This window comes from Dermacentor albipictus, chromosome 4 (assembly GCF_038994185.2).
Source record: "Dermacentor albipictus isolate Rhodes 1998 colony chromosome 4, USDA_Dalb.pri_finalv2, whole genome shotgun sequence".
Taxonomy (NCBI): Eukaryota; Metazoa; Arthropoda; class Arachnida; order Ixodida; family Ixodidae; genus Dermacentor; species Dermacentor albipictus.
In genome coordinates this window covers 43,879,423-43,896,257 of record NC_091824.1, presented here as the reverse complement: position 1 = coordinate 43,896,257, position 16,835 = coordinate 43,879,423, and the positions used below count along the sequence as shown (strand labels likewise).

General features: G+C 49.6%; 1 protein-coding gene across 1 annotated transcript in view; it reads right to left on the bottom strand.

Moving 5' to 3' along the window:
- The window catches only part of LOC135907149 (tryptase-like), a 36,601-nt gene extending 20,394 nt beyond the window's left edge, over nucleotides 1–16,207 (bottom strand). Inside the window, exons 1-5 of the mRNA XM_065438801.1 lie at nucleotides 16,036–16,207; nucleotides 12,882–13,014; nucleotides 9,804–10,050; nucleotides 6,929–7,350; nucleotides 3,009–3,171 (exon numbers count right to left, since the gene is read on the bottom strand). Of these exons, the coding sequence (XP_065294873.1) occupies nucleotides 3,009–3,171; nucleotides 6,929–7,350; nucleotides 9,804–10,050; nucleotides 12,882–12,984 (935 nt within the window). The 5' untranslated portion in view covers nucleotides 12,985–13,014; nucleotides 16,036–16,207. The remainder of the gene's footprint in view (nucleotides 1–3,008; nucleotides 3,172–6,928; nucleotides 7,351–9,803; nucleotides 10,051–12,881; nucleotides 13,015–16,035) is intronic.
- Nucleotides 16,208–16,835: the final 628 nt, after the last annotated feature.

Below are 16,835 nucleotides of genomic sequence, written 5' to 3'. Positions count from 1 at the left end.
CCATAGGAATCTGTTGGTACACTTTGGCTAGGTCGATCTGGGCACTGTGGAGATTGACAGTGAAGCCCTGAATGCTTGGTAGAGGGTACCGATCAGGAATTGTTGCAGCGCTCAGCGCGCGATAATGTACGCAAGGGCGCCAATCCCCGGTCTTTTTGGGCACCATGTGAAGGGAGCACCAGGAGCTGCTGGAGGGACGAGCCAAGCCGATTCCTAACAAGCTCGAACTCGTTCCTGGCAATGCGCAACTTTTCTGGTGCGAGCCGACGTAGCGATGCGTGGCATGGTGGGCTTTCGATAAATATATGATGAACACTGAAGCACTGGTTTAGTCCAGTCGAGGGGCACAGTTAAAGACGTGGGCTTGTGAAGGAGGGCGACAAATGGCTACACTACCGCACGTTGCACCGTCAAGGCTAATGGAGCGACCAGAGAAGGTTTGCCATGCTGGATGCAGTAGTGTAATCTAGAATCCTCTTGTTGGCCATGTCAACGAGGAGGCCGAAATGGGAGAAGTCGGCACATGGCTAAGAGAATAAACAGAATAGCCACCGGAAAGCTTTACCGAGGCCGAGGGTGAGCGATTTACAGCGGGAAACGGGAGTGCTCGAACTATTCACGACTCACAACTGCATAATGAATGTGCAGCGTTTGTCCTCCGCTTTTGCCGGCAACACGCTCACCTTAGCATATGTGTCAACGAGAAATTCCAGTCAGAGACGAACAAAAGGCGGCTGCAGTTTCCGGGGTTCACTTGTCATCGCTAGTGCAACCGAAGATAGTTTCCCGTCCAAGAACAAGGTCGTCTGCTCCCCCATGCCGAAAGGCCAAAACGTCGATGGTACCAGCATAGGGATGGGACCTGGTCAGGGGATTGCTCGTGAGAGCAGCGACGAGTCGGCGACGGTGACCTACGTACGGCGAACACGTTAGTTGGTGGACATGTTAGGTGCAGTAGCGACGAGATCCGAGGGGTGATCAATATTCTTGTGAAGCGTCGAAAACTCACCGTGCTGTAGGACCGAGGGATCGGCAGTGGTATGCCGATTTGGAAACGATCGCGAAGTAGGTGGATGAACCTTGGCGTTGTCGGTTTCGGCCATGGTAACTTGGGGAAGCGACGAGATTTGGAGATGACACCTTGCAGAGTTTGTCGGCCAAAGAGGCCAGAGCAGAAAGGCTACAATCCGATGCGCCTAGTAGCACCATTTGGACAGCAAGTGGGAGGCGCTTGTGGAATGGGTGCTTAAGTGACTCATCGAAGGTGGCGGCTTGTGAATTAAGTAGATGCTGCACATGTCAAAAAAGCTGGGATGGCTGATGATCGTCGAGCTCTGTGGGGGATAGGAACTTTTACAGGCAGGGTCTCTGAGAAAGCACCGTGCGCTCCAGGATAGCGGTCTTGAGGGTGTCCTAGGGCGACGTCACCAGGGAGAGCAGCTAGTAGGTCCATGGGCGGAGCGGATCTGCTGAGAGGTTACGTGTGCGACTTGTAAGCTTGCCTCCACCTGAAGGAACCAGTTGTCAGAATGCCGGTGGCTGCACGGCGGCATCTTGAAAGCGTAGTCTACCACAGGGATAGAAAGACGAGCAGCGATGCCCAGCTGAGCCATCGCGGTGTCTTTGGAAGGTGCAGCTGAGTCCATTGTCCGAGGTCACCATTGTCGCGGAGACAGGAAAGTCCTAAAGCGCGACCTCCTTGCAAAGCTAACACTTCATACCGATTTTGTTTCGGACGAAGAGCTCGCGCCTCTCCTATCTCCTATTTTTTTGCCGAAACCATGCGCCCCGTGGCCAGACTTCACCACAGAGGAAAGAAATTGTTATGACCGGATCTGTTGCAGACATAGGTAGCGATACAAGGAAGATATAAGTTTTGATTAAAAAGAGCTTATGGAGGTGCGTAAAAGAAAGGCTAGGACGAAAAACGTGCACAGTGTACTTGATTATTCCAAGCAGGCTAGGTGGCTACCACCGCTCCATTTTAAAGGGGATGCCAATGAATTATCACAGGCCATTCGCGCGCTCTACACAACAGTGGACGACACTGTACACAAAGCCATGATTTGGTCCAAGATTACAAAGGCGTACAGATGAAAATCCATAAATGACAGTCACGCACAGAAAACCGTAAACTCGGCTTCATCCCACATGGCATACGTAGTAAAGACGAGTATGATACACATATTAGACAACAATTGCACATGAATACATATGCTGAAAGTTGGTTGGCTCGTGATAGTACGCCAAATGTGGTGCTCAGTATGCGATTACTCAGCATTTTTCTCGAAATAGATGTTCCAGAGCGTGAAACGCTTTTCAGTGTACCGTTTTTGATGGCCAAAAGCCGAGCAATCGTACGAGGGTGAACGGTCGACGGGGTTTAATTGAGAGAAGCTTTTGAGTGCTCTTTAGTAGTGATTACACGTGTTTGGCGTCTCATCTGTGAAGAATAATTTCTTCCTGGTTCTATAATGTTTACCTGGAAATATATTTGCGTTAGTTAATGACTCCCCTTTGTGTTGCCTTCACTGTAGTACACATACGCTTTGCGATTCGGTGGCAAGCTTGCGCTTCGGATTATGTTCCAAGAGATCTCATCATCTCATTATCGTTCGTGTTTTCCACCCCTCTTCTGTTGTGCCCATGTCTGCACGCCTTACCCCCCACCCCCCCTTTTTTTGCATTAGGAATCCTTGCCAACTAGCTCAGCTTTCCGTCGTTCTATTAACTCATTACTTTACGTAATAGGATATGGTAATATTGAATGACAAATGGTCGAGTAAATCGCCCTCTGCATGAACCTTATACCTCTTGTGCACGTGGGCAGTCCTGGCTCAGAAGCAGAGAAGAGCACCGATGGGACGCGTTGAGCGCGCGTGTTTTGGCCATTGCCACGCTTTTCCTTTCGCGCGCGCGTGTGTGTGTGTGTTCTTGACATTGCAGCGCTTTTCGTTACAATCCAACAGAGTCGCAAACAGGCGAGAAAGAAGGCTGCGCCGACTCACTTGGCAACGCAGTGTCCGGCAGTGACCACGTGCTGCCGGGAGACGAGCGTTCCACCGCACCGGCTGCCGGCCACCTGGATGAACGCCTGCCAGGGAAACTGGCCGAACTCGGCCTCCTTGCCTCCCACGATGCGGCTGATACGACCGCCACTGCGGCCGCAGTCTGCAAGGAGACGCAGTAAGACGCGGCAAGCACACTGCACAACCCACGCGTTGACACCGGAGACCGCATTCAAGATCGATAACTGTCTTTCATACTAGAGGTTATACGTTCAGTACTCGGTGGCGTGACGTCCGCCGCTGATGCGACGATGCATGCGGCATCTATGGGGCGCGGAAACGTGGGAAGTGAGTCATTGATTTTGTCACGTCCTTTTTGGCTCGCTTCAGCCGATCATTGTTCCTTCAAAGTGGTAGTGTACGAAAGTGAAAAAAATAGTTAAATTATGGGGTTTTACGTCCGAAGGCCCACGATACGGCAGTAAGAATAAACCTTACTGTCCCGACGTGGGAGTCGCCAGCGTCAACGTAAGGGTTGACCTTCAGGAACTGAATAAAGTTCGTCATACCATACATGGGGTTTCACGTGCCAAAATCACGACATGATTATGAGGGATGCCGTAGTGGGGGACTCCAGAAATTTGGAGCACCTGGCGTTCTTTAACGTGCACGTATATCTAACTACACGGGTGTTTGCGCATTTCTCCCCCATCGAAATGCAACCACCGTGGCCGGGGTTTGATCCTGTGACCTCGTGCTTGGCAGGCCAACACCACAGCCACTAAGCAACCACGGCCGGACTCCGAAAGTGAGGAATTGATAAGGCACTAGGGTAAATTAATTTAAAGCACTCCAAGATGAAACATTCATATTGTGCGGAAGAAGGAGTATGACGGATTCATCGTCACGTGACGGCAACTTCTGGCAGTTGCATATCGACTGCTCTTTTAGCGAATATTTTTTTTTGAGATTATATACCCTTAAGAAAAAAAATGCGTTCTTGTTCATGCCACTCGCGAACCATTTGCATCGATGGCGCCGGTCGACGCCTCTTAACTATATGGGAATGCTAGTATTTGCAACGCTACTCAACTAACCAGAACGCTAATCAGATGCACGCAACACTATGCGACTATATACACTTATTCCACTCACTGTCACGTAAAGAACGACACGCGCAGCTTCACGATTCCCGATGCAAGGTGTTTGGGGAGAGCAAGCGCGCTGTTTCTCTCTCTCCGGTTCCCTTGCGACACAGCCCTCCACACGGAAAAAGAGTGCGCGGCGCAGACACCTAACGCTCCCTAAACACAAGGCAAGACCGTCCCCTGCATCTGTCAAGGACCACGCTCAAAGGTGCGTGGGTCAGTGTCGGAGCCCGTGCAACATGGCCTCAACCAGCGGCCATCTTAGTGGCTTAACTACGTTGCTTAGTGTTCAGTAATCTTTTGTACAGCTATTGGTGCTCAGGACCCGTTTTATGCTGCCTTAAGATAAGTTGAATATTTGCCGTTTCTTTTTTGTGAGTACTTCGGGCCAAAACTGCCAGTCTATTATACGAAATTTTCTCGTGTTATAATCTCGTACCGCAATTCCCCAACAATGCTCGCTATTTCGGCCCCGTCAATAAAAGCTGGCTTCGGATTATGTTCCACAAGAATACTCACATCAGGCTTTGCGCGTGGAGACTGGAACCAAGCATAATGCTAAACTACGGAAGGATTGGTGGGCTGGTTCGTTACGCATTGCAGTAATGAAAATTTGAGCACAGAAAGAGACGAGCTGTTGTGTTCTTAGTCTTTTGCTGCGCTCTAAGTTTCTTTATTGTAGCGCTGAGGTTTTCAGGAAGGTAGGCGCTGAATGGAGCACGATGGCTTATTGAAATTTAGGATATTCACACAGCAAGATACGTGTTAGCCAGCAGCGATGTTATGAACTGTAGCAGTGCGCGATTTGGGAGGCGCCATTTATCTGCAGACAACCGCAAAACGATGTGTAGCAAGCATGTGACGCCCCCTCAGGCATAATATTTGTTCGCCGCTAGGCTCGGTGGCCTGCCAAGCTCGGCAGGCAACATTGGTCACTGCACCACAATAAACACCGACGAGCACGGCTGCTCGCCGGTCGGTCATCGTTCAGCACCACTAAGCAGCGGAGCGTCCGTCTATCGGAGGGTGCCTCGAGCCCTCCCTTGTTCACAAACCCGGGGTGGATCGTGACACGATGGTAAATGTATGAGAGACAAACTAATTAAAAAAAATAACTCGAATTCTAGGTGCCAGAACCATTGACCTGATTGTGAGGCACGCCGTAATGGAAAAGGGGGGTGGGCTCCGGTATAATTTCGACCACCTGGGGCTCTTTATCGTACTGCCGATGCACATGGAAGACAGCATGGAAAACATGGAAAAGCACATCCACATGTCTGCTTTTATGTGGCCGAAGGATACACCCACATATGGAATGACGAGGTACTATTCGGGCATGTTTGTCGTAAAAATATTGAACAGAAATGGGGCACAATTAAAATACTGACCACCTTATACGCCACCACATGTCACTCATTGGAGTGAGCAACTCGACATCGTTACTTACGACCCGAATGTTTTCCAAAAAACGTTCCCAGCAGCAGTTTTACTGTGACTTCACTTCCTCGCTGACAATAACGTTTCATTACGTTTTTACAAAATATTGAAACAGATGCACGTAATTCTCATTTGTTGATTTAGATTTTATGTCTGCTTGAAAACGCTATGTACGGGTGCAGAAAAGTAAGGAGGTACTTTCTGGAGTCTATTCCCGTTATCAAATCTTACATCGAGATCGAATAACGCAGTTATACCGCAGAAACATACAAAGAAATTGTAAGTGAACCAAGAACTGCAATGCGAGCAGTGGAGAGCGAGTTTATGATGATTAAGAAATGGAAATACAACACTATGAATTATGGTTCGAACGCGGAAGGAAGATTAGATTAGAAGGAGGGCTATCTTGAGTGGTCGCATGTATTCGAATAATATAGTGGGTGCCAATGAAAAAAAGAAAGATTAAGGAAAAGGCGGGAGGTAGAGAAGTAGATCGCGTCAGGTCAGAAAATGTGCAGTTAGTTTGGGTTCGGCAAAAATTAAATTACTTGAATTTATGTCCAAAATTACGACTATCCCGGAGAGCTGCCGCAGTTGGGCCGCTGAGTCTAACGTACAGGCAACTGGGCCAAAATAGAGCGGGACCTGCGAGCGCGAGCCAAACTGCATTCTTGCGTGCTTTAAAGAAGCAAGTGCCTTCTGTCAGGACATGACAGTGCGCATGCGCTCCCTGCAATGCTCCAGCGCGTGTGCCTACGCCCATTTCTTGCCGGCGTGCTGTCGGAGTCGTGATGATTGCAGAACATTACATTAGGAGAGCCTGCCCTCCTTTTCAGCCGGGATAGTGTGGAGTGCATTGTTGCACGCCACAACGGCAGAAACAGACAACGCTCTCCTAGCGTAATATTGTGCAACCTTTGCAATTACCACAGCATGCTGGCAAGAAATGAGCGTAGGGACCGGAGTACGAGCATAAAAGGGCGCACATGCGCAGTGCCATGTCTTGACAGAAGGCCCTTGCTTTGTTAAAGGGCTCAAGAATGCAGCTTGGCACGCGCATCCCTTATTTTGTCAGTTCCTGTACATTTAAGGCGCAGTATGCGAGCGCTTTCCAATTCCGCCTCCTTCGGAAGGCGACCGCTGTGCTTGAATCCAGGGATTGAATCCGCGACCTTTTGCTCAGCAGTTTAAAGCAACAGCCGCTGAGCTGCTGTGGATGGTGCAGGGTAGGATTCACGCAAGGACAAGTGTAACCATAGAACTCTCAGAGGTCTTTGTACTGAGCTCAAGTTAGCCACACAGACTGCGGAAGTCGACAAAGCCCGAGCTGCTTACAGGGGTCGTTCTTGACGGGTCCGTAGTAGCGCGGCTTGATCACCGCGTCCGAGGGCGTGATGCAGCACGAGAGGAGCGGCCCGCAGGAGGAGCCCAGCGACCCGCCGGCCATCCAGCAGTGCAGGAAGAACGTGCACCGGGAGCCGCCGAAGCAGGCGTCCGAGCCGCTGCCCGTCCTTCCCGGGCGTGCGAAGGGGGGCCGCCGAAGGAACTTGGTGAGGCCGCCCGACGACGCCGCCGGCTGGTAGGCCGACGAGGAGGGCTTCGGGGCCGCCTCCGCGCCGCTCACCTCGGTCACGTCGCCGGTCTCCACCAGGGGCCTCGCGGAAGACGGCGCTGCCGCCGCGGGGGGCCTCAGCTGCGCCGCCGCTTCCAGGTGCTGAGCGGGCTTCGCCACGAAGGGCGCCGTCTCGTAGGGTGGCCTGCGGAAGGCGACCGAGTGTCGTGAGTGCGCGCGCTCGCCAAACACGGCACGCAGCGCTGGACTTCGCGCGCCGCCAGACCTCAATCACGCGCGCACGGTACGAACTTCGCGGAAGTGGTGGCGCGCGCGGAAGCGGCCATGTGGGTGTGCGAAGGCGCGTCGTGGGTGTTTCGCGGCGTTGCCGTGGAATGTTTTGCAGCCCAACTGAGTAGTTTGTAGCTTCCAAACGCATTCCAAGGAAGAACCTTGCTAACGATGGAATTCCGGTACATTACGTTTATTTGCTTATCTTCGCGTGTGTGTAACGATGATATCGTGCTTTGATATTTCAACGAACAGAAAAATACGAGACTTTAGGAGTTTGCGTGCTTCATCGCGATCTGGTTATGGGGCACGCCGTAGCAGGGGACTCGGGGTTAACTTTCACTACCTGTGGTTCTTCAACGTACAACTAAATCTTAGTAAACGAGCGTTTACTGCATGTCGCCCGCTTGATAAACTCTGTCCTCGAGTGTGTTAAACGAAACTCGAAGTGGGGAGACCCGTTCCTACTGGTGAGCAATAACGAGTCGCCCCCTATGAAACGCGGCCGCTGTGTCCAAAATTGCACTCATGAGCTCAAGCTCTGCAGTGCAATGCCATATCTACTAAGCTGCCGCGGCGAATATCTGATGGAATGGAACCGGTTAAGTTGGAGCTAGCTTAAAAGCGTGAAAAATATAAGGCCGTGAAAACAAGTCTACGACAGAAACAAGGTGATGTTACTTTCGTGAGATTATCAACTGTCGCACGTGACCATACATAAGTGAGAAAATAATAGGGAAGAAAAAAAAACAGCGAACAAAAAATCAATTGCTCAGCTACCACATGTGCAATAGTTCTATTTCACTACGAATGTTGGCAAAAGACCGGTGGCTGCGTAATTTAAATGATGGCGACCACTTAATGTCCCAGCGTACCGTTTAGATGTCTCGCACTAAATTCCAGGAATATCACTATTGCCAATTTCATGCTTCTTTTAGCATGGTTTGCAGGACCTAACCAAACGAGATTCCGCGAATATTCGAATTTACTTAAGCAACATTAGAGAAACCTGAAATTGCAAAGCGTGATAGTATTAGTACTAGTTGCGGTGTTTCATCGATCGATCTGTCATTGACGAGACATTGACAGATGAGATCGACATTTACAGTTGAGACAAAGCGATAGCCTAAATCCCCACTTGTAGCATAGAAGCTTCACGAGTTACAAAGAATCGAATTAAAGTTGTTTTAAAGTGGTAGCCGTAACTTCGATGGGTGCCGCCATATTTGTTGACACAAAGCTTTTGGGGCACGTTTGGCGTGGCGCGCTATATCTGAGAAATAGCGCGTTCAATGCTAAACCCAAGCGCCTTACGCGTCTAACGCATGGGCAATGGTGAAGACGGTGTTACCGTAGGGGTACCCCAAGACGTTTGTAGCCCCTCTTCTTAAATTATCTTTTGAACTCCAAAGCTCAAGGAATCCTGTCACTTAACGACGCCAAGCTGAACAAACAGAAGTTAAAATCTATCACAAATTCACGGTTTCGAGAAGTACTATACAGACGCCCCCTAAGCTCTTATCACACTAAGTACGCGCACTACAGCGGAAGGTACGCGGGCAGCATCAGCCAACGGGAAAGGAGAAGCATAAGGGCTGCTTGTCTGTCCACCTCTGATTCGACACTGTGTGACCTCTTCCCCACTATTGACTGATGGTTAGGGTAATATTACGGATGGTTGGCAACTTTCTCCATCGGCTCTTATACATTTCATTATCTAGTGAACGCACAGATATGAAAAGAGCACACGTACCCACTACGCCGAGAACTTAGCGTCGCTAGAACGGGTGAAAAATGCAATGCACAAGACAATGTATTTGATGCGAAGAGCGCACAACTGTTCAAGCGAGCGAAAACGATGCATTGAAAACGGGTAACTGTACAAAATGAGAAATCAACGAAAAATTCACGCAAGGATTAGTAGCATAAAATATGTCAATTCTCTTGCCTTCTATTTGAGCACGCAGCCCGTTCTCGTAACTGATTCTCGTAACGTTCTCCTAACGCTCCAATACAAGACAACGTAGTATATGTACATTCGGCCACAAAAGTGCACCGAACACTGGTTCCACTACAAATCAAAACTTCTGCTCGGTTGAGGCGTAGTGCTTCTAATTTAGTGGGTCACTGGGTGGGTTACAAGAATCACTGTTGGTTGAAAGTATTAATTCGCGATTGTATTGAGGCTTCCCGAGGCTGCAAGTTTTGGCAAATTCAGTGTCACGCGAATTTTTAGTGGCCGACCGTAACCTCTGAAACGATATACTGCGAGAATACCTATACTTTGCTCATACCCGCTAGAACATTTTCATTTTTGAATAACAAAAAATGCACGAGCTCATCCTGCAGCGCGCTTAGTAATCTTACCTGTACGCTGGTGGTCCATACGGTCTCCGAGGGGGCCGAGGTATCGTCCGAAGAGGTGGCTGAGGGTAACGAGGCTTGTAGTAGAAACGAGTCTTTGGCCGAGGCCGGTACGAATTGTAATAGTAAGGGGCTCGGGGCCGATGGTACGATCGATGGTGGTAGTATGGCCGCGTTGGAGGCTTTGGCCGCCAGATGGGGTGCATGGGGCGATAGGCGAATGGCGCTGAGTAATAAGAGTTTACGTACCCTAGAAAGGGGGAGACAAAAACGGCGGCGTAGGACGAGCGTCAACTGTGCGTCAGAAATATACGTGTGGCCCCATATAGCGAAACAGTAAACCAATCTACGCCCATAGATTTCAACGACATTTACCCTTCGCATTTCCTTTTTTCCAACAATGTACACCCATTAGCAAAATGAAAACCACACTTTCCCTTTTTAATTTCGCTTCCAAACCGCGTTGCCGATAGAGTCATTTTGACGTAACATGTTTCTCTGTATTGTAAGGTGTCTAGGAGCTTTCTGCGCAGGACAGCGCACAAATTTTCGAAGCTTTCTTTACGTCTTAAACTGCATTGTACTCGTTCTTATTAATAAGCTAATAACGCGAAAAAGACTGAGGAAGCGGTGAAAAATGGACGTAGCATGAAATCAGTGAGAAGAAAACTAATGGGACAAACGAAGATGTATGCACTGAAAGACAAGCAGGGTAATATCAGTTATTTCCAAGATATAGTAGAAGGGATAGATTTCTATACTGACCTGTACAGTACTCATAGCAGCCATGCTACTGCCATTCGAAGTAGTAATGTACATGATACAGAGGCTCCTATAACTAGCGATGAAGTTAGAAGGGCCTTGCAGGACAAGAACCGGGGAAAAGCGTCAGGAGCAGATGAAATAACAGTCGATTTAATCAGATATGGAGGAGATATCATGCTTAAAAAGCTTGCAGCCCTTTATACGCAATGTCTCACGACTGCAAAAGTTTCAGAGGACTAGAAGAGCGCCAGCATAGTAATCAACAAGACGGGAGATGTTAAAGAAATGAAAAATTATAGGCTGATTAGCTTACTTTCAGTATTGTAAAAAATATTAAGCAAGATAATTTCTAATAGGATAAGGACAACGCTTGACTTCAGTCAACCAAGAGAACAGGCTGGCTTCAGGAAGGACTCTGCAATGCACCACATCCATGTTATAAATCAGGTAATCGAGAAATCAGCGGAGTACAATCAGCTTCTCTATGTGGCTTTCATAGATTTCCAAAATCCATTTGATTCAGTATAAGTACGAGCAGTCAGAGGCATTACGTAATCAAGGAGTACAGGGCGCTTATGTAACTATCTTGGAAAGTATCTGAAGAAATTTCACAGCTACCTTAATTACACACAAGAAAAGTAGGAACATACCTATACAGAAAGGGGTCAGATAGGGAGACAATCTTTGCAATGCTATTCACTGAGTGCTTGGAAGAAGTATTCAAGCTATTAAGCTGGGAAGGCTTAGGAGTGAGGATCAACGGCGAGTATCTCAACAACCTTGGATTTGCAGATGACATTATCGTATTCAGCAATACTGTGGACGAGTTACAACATGATTGAGGGCCTAAATAGAGAGTTTGTAAGAGTGGGGTTGAAGATTTTTCCCTTCATTCAAGATTAATACGCAGAAGACAAAGATAATGTTCAATAGCCGGGTTAGGGAACAAGGGTTCAGGATCGCCAGACAGCCTCTAGAGTCTAAAGGGGTACGTTTACATAGGTCAGTTACTCAGAGGGGACCCTGGTCACGAGAAGAAAATTCACATAAGAATAAAAATTTACTGAAGTGCATACGGCAGACATTTTCAGATCCTGACTTGAAGCTTACAATTATCATTGAAATGAAATGTGTACAATCGATGCGTTCTACCGGTGCTAACATGTGGGGCTGAAACTTGAAGGTTGGAGAGAAGCTTGAGAACAAGTTAAGGACCGCGCAAAGAACGATGGGACGAAGAATGTTAGGCGTAAAGTTGAGACGGGAAAAGAGCGGTGTGTATCAGAGCAAACGGGAATAGCAGATTTCGCAATTCACATTAGCAGAAAGAAATGGAGCTGGGCAGGCCATGTAAAGCTTAGGATAGATAAACGGTGGACCATTAGAGTTACAGAATGTGTGCCAAGAGAAGGGAAGTGCAGTCAAGGACGGCAGAAAAGTAGGTGTGCCGATAGAATGAGGAAATTCGCCGAGGCAAGTTGGAATCGGTTGGCGCAGGACAGGGGTTATTGGAGACCGCAGGGAGGAGCGTTCGTCACCTACTGGATATTGAAATAAGCTGCTGCTGATGATAATGACGAACTATCCGTGGGTAAGATTCGCCAAACCCAACAAAAACTGCCACCGGAGCGCATGGTACCCAACTTCAGAAAAGTGACTATCGAGGACCACTTCGGTACGATATTAAAACTGAGCCGACATGACCTGTGGGTATGGATGACACGTTAGAATACTGTGGTAACAGATTAGGAAGCTGGCGGATTTGATCTCTACTAGGGGGCTTGTTGATGGAGAGGTGGTGTTTATGCTGAAGATTTGGTAAGGAATACCTTAGCACGCAGTGATCAGAGCATTATTGTACACTCCCAAGCATGTCCGGGCATTGAAAGATTGTTAGGAGCTAGTTGTGGAAGAGCATATTTGACAGGCAGCAGTGCTAAAAAGACTAGGACGAAGAGAATTGCAACATAGTGCTTGCCGTGTGATTCTCTGTTATTCGTCCTCAACTTTTAAGCCTAGCTGCTTGTCAAATATTAAATCCCATGATTTCGCCCAAGTTTCCCGACTATTGCTGGCAGTGACTTTGACCCTAGTTATCAGACGAAAGCTTATGATAACGTCATTAGAAGGAAGCACAGCCCTGCGAATAGGTACAATCAAGAAAAAGAGTTGGTTACGAGGGTTAGTGTGAACATGACATGGCATTGAGGAGAGCAACGTGAGTGGCTCTTGCTTTCTATAGACAACGTGGTGCCAATGCTGTGCAAATGAGACGCTTTAGCCACTTAGCAACTCGTCAACGCAACTTTTACTCACGTGGCGTGCTGTCAACTGCGTTGATGGTGATGTTGATGGTGTAACCCCGGGCTAGGGAGGCAGCGTGGACAATCGTGGTCAGGCATAATGCTCGGAGGTTCATCGTGCAACCAGTTGCCGGGCGACAGCAGTCCTGCGACGATCGTCATGAGCGGCAGCGGCGACAACAGCAGCAGCAGCAGCGACACGATCGCGGCGGACACGGCGACTCCGCTGTCATCGCGGATCAATCCGCCGCCGCCGTCACATGCAGCAGCGATGACACGCGACAGTACGCGCCCCCGTACGCGGACATCCATGCCACCCGCCATGCGGACACACCACCGCCCGCGCGCTCCATCCAAGCGTGCGTTCAGCTTCCTCTCATTTCGTTTTTCATCGTTCTCGCCTCGCGCGCGGCGAGGCAGGCAGCAAGCTCATGCCGCTGTCCTCCATCGCAACCATCCGGACAACCTCTAAACGCAACCAATTACTCCTATAGGAAAGGGGCAAATTTGAAAGGCAGTCGCTTTCAATAGAGACATATCCGTGGGGCTGCACGCGATCCACATAGCCGGTGAACCGTTGAACGGTTGTTTTGTGTCGCCTAAGGACGCGCCGGCAGCGGCGGGTGCGCTCGTTGAGGGGCGGGTGCTTCTGCATACGCGACTGCGAGCACGGGGCGACTGTTTGCACGCGCGTCGGACGCCGGGTCGTTGACTGTCACTTTCAGGCGGGCACGCGGAACACGTATACGGCAGCGCGAACGCGACGCAACCCGGTTTTGACCGAGCCGGGCGGGGACAACCGCGGCGATGTTCGCGAAACGACAAGCGGAATCGGTTCCGCACTCGCGAATCGGTCCCATCATGCGCGGCGACGCGCCTCTTCTGACCCTGTGAGCATAGACGAGAGAAAAAGAAATGGAAGTTGGCAATGTCTTCCGCAGTTGTGAAAAGAGGATTTCCTATGCATTTGACTGCGCGCGGTTAAAAAACCGAAAATAAAGAAAAGTGCGGAAATAAGAGGTAGTTTTTCTCTGTACAGGCGGACACGAACCCCCTCCCACCCGATCGAGGCATCGGATCGGGAACGCGGCGTCATCGGTCGGGAAAGCCTGCTTTAACTCATCACAGCGGGCTTTCCTATAGCGCTGCCTGGAAAGAAGGTCGCGAAGGTTGAGCTCGTGATGCCGTTTTTAGACAAGGTTAACTTCCGAGCCACCGGCGCGCCGGTCTTCCTGAACAGCGCGGTTGAATCCCGAACTCGGAAGGCTCCTCCGAAACGCTCTTCTCGGAGCCCGCGAGCGCTGGCAGTGGTATACACTTCCTTCTCCACCGCGTTCGACAGTGTTGCGTGCGTGTTCGACAGGCGTGCGCTATGCTTGGCAGGGCGCGATAAATATTTGAGCTACACCTCACCCCCTCCCTCCATCCCATTACATCTGCGCGCGTATTTTCGTCGTAGAGATCAACGCGGGCCCGACCGCACGCGCTGTTCATGCAGATGAGGAAGTGGACGTCCTGACGCGTGCTCGGCGCCGTTCTTTTATCGAGAAGCCAGCCACACCGAGCGGGCCGCGATTAACGAGACGGCGAAACAAATGAAACGGCTCCGGCTGTCGGATGGGCTACGGGCGCCTCTTCCATCATGCCGGTGTAGAACAAAGGCCGGCGTGGGGACCGGCTCATTACTTCCACCATCGTCGCAGAGTCGCTCATTAGTCTCGGCGCTGAAAAATTACAGGTGCTCCCGAAGTGCACTCACCCCCCCCCCCCCCAAATCTTGGTATTCTAATTAAGGCTGCATGATACTGAGCTCAGCCACTTACGCGGTGCTAAATGCAAGTAGAACAAACAAACGGATAAGGCTTACAACATCGATATAGGCAATTTGTATAACACAGGTAATTGCTTGACACGGTTCGGTGGTAGGCGAACCAGTTTTTTTTTGTAACACGTAATAAAGTGGATTGATTCGCACCGAGTAGTAAAGTGCCGACTCAATCTGTATGCAGTAGTATAATACCTCTCCGGCACCGCATGAATCACTTCGGGTAAAAGATGTCCAACTTGCCGTTTCAAGGCGCTGACATGCCGTGGGCTCCACACTCGCGCGGTCAGGTTAAACAATTGCAAGGGCGTACGCAAGCGCTCTGGACTCCACCCCCAACGTGATGCGGCCGGCACAGACGGAGAGTTGGACCCACGACGCCGTACTCGGCAGCATAACTCCACACCACCCGAGTTTACGCGCGACTCCTATGACCAGGTTCCCCGGGCGCTTACTCGGGGCCGCAGAAGCACTCACGTCTATTTCACTGAATGAATCACCGAGTCGGTTCCGTCATGCGACATCTAGCTTAAGTAGCTGCGGGTAGCATGAACGTGTGTAAATGAAAACAACGTCCCTCCGTCAGCTTCGTTTTTTTTTTACTTTTCACGTGAATAAAGGTTTTTCGTTACGTGGCTCGCCAGGTTAGCATATGCCTTTAGAAGCAAAGTTGGAACGATGAGCGGCATTCGTGCAAATTATCGAAGCGTGTCATGATTGGAGGCCGCCGCTCTGATAAGTTACTTGTCAGAAGAACTAAGTTGCCTACAGAATATTAGACAGCATCCTTAAATTGCCAACTTCATAATTCAAGGTTCTACGCATACAAAAAAAAAAAGAAGGCGGGGGTTGGGGGTGGGGAGGGGATGCAGTCGTAAGTGCCAGAATTACAGTAAATACGGTAGTTGAGCACTCCCTTCCATGGAACGCTTTCGCATCGACGCTTGGAATTCTACGTTACGAAGCGCGCTCCGTTCACATAAAAAGTTTCACAGTGCGTTCTAATACGCGGAAACGGGTGTTCCACTTATCTATACGCTGTAATGTCCACAGACGGGCGTACGTTGCGAAAAACGCGCAAGCTTCTACGTGCATGATGCGACGCCGTACGCGTTCGAAGCACTTCACGCAAAAGTATATGAAGAATGCGCTCGGGGAAGGTATGCGAAACAGAAGCACGAAGATCACGTAAACGATTCTCTCCATAGCGCCCAAACTGCTCGAGCCCGAAGCCCTTTACTCGCTTGCGCTCGACACACTTCGCTGCCGGCAATTATAAAGCAAGCACCATAACGCCTTAGCGCACTGTTGGGTGGCCCACCAAGGCATTAAATAGCCTTACCTTGAGCGCTGGTAAACGGAATCGTGCCGGGCATTCGTTCCACGTTGCACCGCCCCCCAAAAAAGAAAGAAGCCTCGTTAGCCTCCTCACCGCACCGACATCGCTGCACCTACTACAGGCTACCGCCCGACTACTGAAGCAAGCGCGTCAATGCGTCAATTTCTTGACCAGCTCGTCCGACATCACGTGACAAGTAATCTTGATTTTGCGCGCATGCGAACTTGTAACTGCTCCGACGCGCGCAGGTGTCAGTAAACGTTTCAGAACTTCAGTTTGGCCTAGGTGGTGCTTACTGCGTATCATAGATTTTTTTTTTTTGATAAGGGGTTGCCCCGCTAGGCTGGTGAGTGGTCTTGCTTCTGCGTTCTGCGCATATTATATTTGTCCATATATTGCCACCCGTTGCCGTGAATAAATCAAGGGAAAGTTACTGCCTTCGTTTTGTGTTCGTTTCCCCTGTCCTCGTCTTTATTAGCAATCAATATGATAGTAAACATGGTTGCCAAGATCGGCTGTCATTCAAGCACTCGCCGCTACTTAAAAGCGAGTAAACATGACTTTCATGTTACGTGTGCAACACATGCCTATTGCTTATTTGTAACTCACTCGCGCACCACGAGCGTTAGCAGCAGGGATTTACCTTGGTACACGAGGGCTAATACCAGTGATTTGTATACAGCCCTAGAAGTGGTGATGCAATACAAGCCACGAAAGTGCGGCTGTAATGCTTACGTCACTCAAGACTTACAGACATTCTTGGATGTTGTGTCATCTGTGTTTGATTTATTTCTTTGTGCATC